General features: G+C 39.8%; 1 protein-coding gene across 1 annotated transcript in view; it reads right to left on the minus strand.

Annotated features, from left to right (window-relative positions):
- Positions 1–5,779, minus strand: part of STXBP3 (syntaxin binding protein 3) — a 70,563-nt gene that overhangs the window by 27,648 nt on the left and 37,136 nt on the right. The window contains exons 10-11 of the mRNA XM_006866007.1: positions 4,743–4,808; positions 3,769–3,849 (exon numbers count right to left, since the gene is read on the minus strand). Of these exons, the coding sequence (XP_006866069.1) occupies positions 3,769–3,849; positions 4,743–4,808 (147 nt within the window). The remainder of the gene's footprint in view (positions 1–3,768; positions 3,850–4,742; positions 4,809–5,779) is intronic.

The following is a 5,779-nucleotide window of genomic DNA, read 5'->3' on the forward strand; positions in this document are numbered from 1 at the left end:
CTTTTTTTTTTACACCTTTACAGTTGTGACAGTTGCAATTAGTCATGGTAACGATTACTACTGAATCAAATGAATCCTGTCCCCAGCTCCTTTCACCAGACCCATCTAGACTAGATGAGAACTATCCAGTGAGGATTCTACTTTCCCACACACACTCTGAAACTAAATTCTCTCTTGAAAATTTGTAAGGCAGCCACTTTGTGCCTTTATAGTCCCCCACCATCCCCATTTTAGGTAGCCAGTGTCTAAGTTGCCTATCAACCCTGTGTACAGAGGGGATAGGTTTGACCCTTGATGTGAAGACTCATTCCCTCTCAGTTGGTATTTTGAGCTACTACATCCATAAATATAGGTCAAGGTCATCAATTTGTAGCAATTTACACTTGCTTCCTTCATCAAATTTTTTTATCTTCCTCTAGTTGAGTTCTGATCATCAAGTCATTGAAGGAAGGTCAAATGGGTACTATTGTTTTTGTGCATCTCCCCCCACTTCATATCAGCTGGATGCTTCATTCTCAGCTCTAGCCCTCAGTGGCTAGGTCAGTGTCTATGGGCTCAGGAGTTCCCAAGTCTCCCCAAACTACAGACCAAACAGCCTTTCCTTTTCTCTCTCATCACAAGGTCGACAGGAGTCTATGGAATGTGGTTGAACTCCGATACCTTCATTGCTGCCTTTCCCCCACTTCCACTCACATGTAGACCAACATGGTTGCCAGAAAGCTTAGATGCCTACTCGTGTGTTGTTTTCTGAGTTTCAGTCTTGGTGGGGAGGGGGGGTGTTGTCCTGAAGGGACTTGAAAATGTGATCAACATTTGTAGACTACTGATTGCAAAAAATCCAAAAGGTCACATAAATCAGAGAAATCCAAACTTGTGCTATTCAGTACCATAGTCACTAGGCACATGTGACTACTGAGCACTTTAAATGTGGCTAGTTTGAATTAAGATGTTTGTAAGTGTAACTAAGGGGCCCTGGTGGTGCAATGGTTAAGTGCTCAGCTGCTAATCAAAAGGTCAGTGGTTCAAACCTACCTGTCGCTCAGCAAGAGAAAGATGTAGCAGCCTGCTTCTATAATGGTTGGAACCTCAGAAACCCCATGGGGCAGTTCTACTTTGCTTCTAGGGTCACTGTAAGTCTGAATTGACTCAGTGGTAATCAGTTTATAAGTACAGATATAATAGGAATTTGAAGACTTTATATATAAAAAGAAGTCATATCAATGATAATTTTTATACTGCATACATGCAGAAAAATGATTTGGCTGTACTAAGAAGAAGGTAAATTATTTAAATTAATTACACTTTTAAAATTTCTTTAATGTGTTTACTAGAAAAAATGAACTGGCAGAAGAATAAACAAATCTGTCTTAGAAGAAGCCAGAATGCTCTTTAAAGGCAAGGATGGTTAAGATTTCCTCTCACATTCTTTGGGCACGTTATTAGGAGAGACCAGTCCCTAGAGAAGGACATCATGCTTAGTAAGTGAAGGGTCGGTGAAAAAGAAGAAGATCCTCATGGAAATGGAATGACCAACGGCTGCAACAATGGGCTCAAACACAGAAATCACTGTGAGGATGGTACAGGACCAGGCAGTGTTTCATTCTGTTGTACATGCTGTACTGAGTTAAAATCAACTTGATGGCACTTAATAGCAATTACTAGAAAAATTTTAATTATATGTGTTTTGTATTATATTTCTAGTAGCCACTACTGCTCTAAGCAGCTGAGTTATTACACAAAAGGCTTAAAACAGCCAAATGTGTCTGCACGGTGCTCTGAAGAGTGTTACATTAAATGTAGTGACCCCTGAGAACATTCTGCCAACAATGCTATCCCAAATGATGCTTCAAAAACTTAATTCCAATCAACCAGAAATGCATAATCACAGATTTAACAAGTTATACAGAATTACTGTGATTCTGTATAGCTTGTTAATGTTAGTGGATATGGTGCAATGGGTTCCCTTTATGCAGTCTTTCCGCTCTTGGGTTTGCAATTTTCTCAGAATAACTGGTTGGGCTTTAATCTGCCAAAGGCTTGGTCAATTTGCTATCCATATAAGCAGCTTGAAAGGATTGTTTGGTGTGATATCTGCCTAAGAGGCTATTCAAGGGTTGGAAGGTTTGCTAATCTCATACACTTGGAATTTATCCAATAGGATTAGTGTGGATTTATAATCCACCTAATGTATTGGATGGCTTTAGTAAAGCCACAACTTGAAATTGACAAGGAGTTTGCCTATATGAGTGGTCAATCTCACAGAAGTTATTTGGGGACCTCCTGATCAATAAGAGCTAGAGAGGAATGTATCCTTTGGACCCAGGGTCCCTGTGCTGAGAAGCTCCTAGAACAGGTAAAAGCTGTGACACTGAGCTGATACCACAAAGAGATCCAGAAGAGGGGTTCAGCAGCAGAGAGAGCAGCTAGGACAATGGCTGTGGGTGAGCCAGCTCACAGAGAAGATGGTAACAGTGGGTAAAATCAGGTCAGCAGGTGGAGCTAAGCCCCTCAAGGCCAAGAGGCCAGCAATGGAACTGAACACCTCTGGGCTGCTGCATTCTGGGCCAATGCAGGCAGATGCCTATGAGAATAAGTCACAAAGTGGGATTGAGCTAGCCTGCCTTTGACAGTGGCAGGTGTCCCAGCTGTGCTGAGAACTTTAACATTAAGGCCAAAGGGAGGCCTGTCCAGAGAGGACCAAGAGAAGGCCCACAGAGGCTTGGGTATACACTGTGCAGGAATTGCCAATAAAAGTTTTGCCTTGAGAGTAGCAGAACAGATACGAAAACAAAACCCATTGATGTGCTGTCTACACCTTAGACATAAAGACAAAAACAAACTAAAAAAGTCCAAGGATAGGGAAAAATTTCAAGCTAACAGCAATTAAAAAATGAGTAGCAATATTAATTTCTGAAGAAAAAAAAGGACTTTGAAGCAAAAGACAACATAGATAGAAGACAAAGATATTACATGATTAAAGGGTTAAGTGAACAAGAGGACATAACCATAATAAATGTCTATGCACCTAATGCAAGAGCCTCAAATAACGCAATTCATGTTCTAACAGGAAAATAAAAATTTTGCCTTGAGAGCTGATGGAATGCTGACTTAATCCTGGCACCAGTCCAGGGTTGTCCCAAAGCTTCTAGTTGTGAGCTAGACCAGTAGGTAAACAAGGGCAGAGCCTGCCAAGAAAAACCATGACGAGACACACAGAGAGAATGAACACAGTCACACCACACCTGACCTGAGTTGGTAACACTTGCTGAGAGACAGACACACCCCTACTGACACCTGATCCATGAAGTGCCCACCCAGTGACACAGAAATGGACATGGGCAATTGGGGGAGGGTGAGCAGGTCCCCTTTTAGATATAAGTAAGTTTCTCTCTACCAAGTGGGGTACTTGTAAGGGTAGAGAGAGAGTCAGTTCACCTTAAACCTGCTCCTATTGTTCATGGCTTCCCTATATACATAATAATGATTTATAATCACCAGCACTTTGCTAAGTGTCTTTGTGGCTGTGCTCTATCAAATCAATACTAGAGTCCTTCTCCTAGCAGTCTCATGATTGCTTGGAATAAAGAGGTATAACCTGTATGTATATATACACACAGTTCAATGGAAATGACATATATTATATACTTCCTCTATGAGATTCTATGATTCTGTAAATCAACCACTGTGCCAAGCAAAAATTTAGGTTTTAACTTAAAAAGTTCACTCCGGATATCTATTATGAACGCAGGCATTTCTGACTGCACATACCTGCTCACTTTTGCAGAGTTTTTCTATATTAGGCTTGAATTTATTCATGCAGTCTTCTGCTAAATTAAGATGAACAACTTGCTGAAACAAAAAAAAAAAGAGAGGGGGAACCAATCATTAAAAAAATTTTAATTTCTTTTTGTACAACTGGGTAACATAAACTTTTGAGATTAGGTGATAAAGTTACATTTAAGCAAGGCAAATAGTTCAAGAAAAAAATATGAGAATTAACACAATACACAGGGGACAATCAACAAACATGAACAGAAGGCAAGGGGTAGGTTCGTATTGAGTTTGAGAGTAACGAGAAGAATGGTAAAGCCCTAGGAGTTCAATTGAAAAATTATGCATTCATATTACTGATTCTAGACTAGGGTTAAACATGATTTAAAAAAAATGCGTAAAGTCTTTCTTACAGTGATCTGTAAGAAAGACTGGAGTAACAACAAAAAAAGCAGTTTACACGACTATACAGCTTACCTGCTCTCAATTCCACTAACACATAACTATCATTTTAAAGAAACATGCAATACAACACCCATTCATCAATCCAGTATGGAATTTCCTTATGATGTTGATAAATAATAAACTTATTTTGTTTGGCTTCGAAACAAAAACAGAAAAGAAGGATTAAGTTGGATTTGGAAAAATCTAGATGGTATACAGTGATCTGAAGTGTTACATTGAATGTAGTCACCCCAGAGAATGTTCTGCCATTTTTTTAAAAAGTTTGTGGAAAAAATGTAATTCAAAGATAATGAAAATTTTCCATATATTTTTTTTGAAGTTCCCTAGTATAGAAAATGTTGATAGAAAGCTTAGATATTATGGGTATTTTCTTAGACCTAGAATAAGGTTTTAGTAGACAACTAACACCCAACATTCCATGGCACATGCTGCTAAGTCAGATTACAGGACTGGAAGGATCAGTGAAATAAAAAGGGTAAGGCATCTCATGCACACATACTGCTTACCTTAGTAATCTGCTTACGGAAATGCGGCATCTTTTTCATCAGTTGGGTAAGAGCACTAAGTGATGTCTAGGAAAAATCAAACTTTTTTTTAAGGCAAATTTTATTTATCCTGCATTACAATTCTTAAATCCTGAAGTTTTAAATTATGACCAAATCTTGTTAGTTCACTAAATATTTGGCATTAAAAAAAAATGTTTATTGTGAATTATGTGATTGTTTACATGGGAGAACATTAGCTTTACATTTATCCTATTGTATATCATTTCATTGCCATGGTTACAATCCCCTCCATGCATCATCAACCAAGCAAATGGTACACCCTGCAAGCCTGCCCCCAAGTCATCAGCACAAAGCCCCTCTCCCTCTCTGGGTCTAAAGTCCCCAGCTGCTCCATCTCTCCACGTCATTGTCTCTGCCTGTATCTCTGGTGTCATTGCTTCTCTGGGTAGGGTCCCGCTCTCCACTCTTCTCCCTTGATGGTTCCAGGGACCTCCGCTCCTGGACTGCAAAGTCAATCACTCCCCTCCTTTACATTCACCTTTACATTTCCAACCCTCACAGTCAGTCCTGATAACAATTATTCACCATTATATGACAAGGGACCTATCCCCAATCTCCTTTCATTAGCCCTGCCCAAACTGACTGGATACTACTCAGTGGATTTCTACTTTCCTCTGTGCCCTCTAAATCTAGGCTACCTCTTGAAAGCTTGTAAGCCAGTCACTTCTTGCCTTTGTAGAGCCCCCCAACTCCCCATTTTGGGTAGCCAATGTCCAAGTTGCCCATCCCTGTCTACTCTATATATGGAGGGGGTGAGAATGATCCTCGCTGTAAAGATTTTGTTCCCTCTTTTGAGATACTGCATCCATAGGTGTAGATCAAGTTCATCAAATTCTATCAGATTACTCTTTTTTTTCCCTCTTCTTTCTTCTTCTAGTTGAGCTCTGATCATCCAGTCACTGAAGCCAGGTTGAGTGGGTATTATCTGCAAGTGTGGGTGTTCTTATGCATATCCCCTCTCTTCTTATCAGCTGGAC

Source organism: Chrysochloris asiatica, unplaced genomic scaffold (genome assembly GCF_000296735.1).
Source record: "Chrysochloris asiatica unplaced genomic scaffold, ChrAsi1.0 scaffold00085, whole genome shotgun sequence".
Classification (NCBI taxonomy): Eukaryota; Metazoa; Chordata; class Mammalia; order Afrosoricida; family Chrysochloridae; genus Chrysochloris; species Chrysochloris asiatica.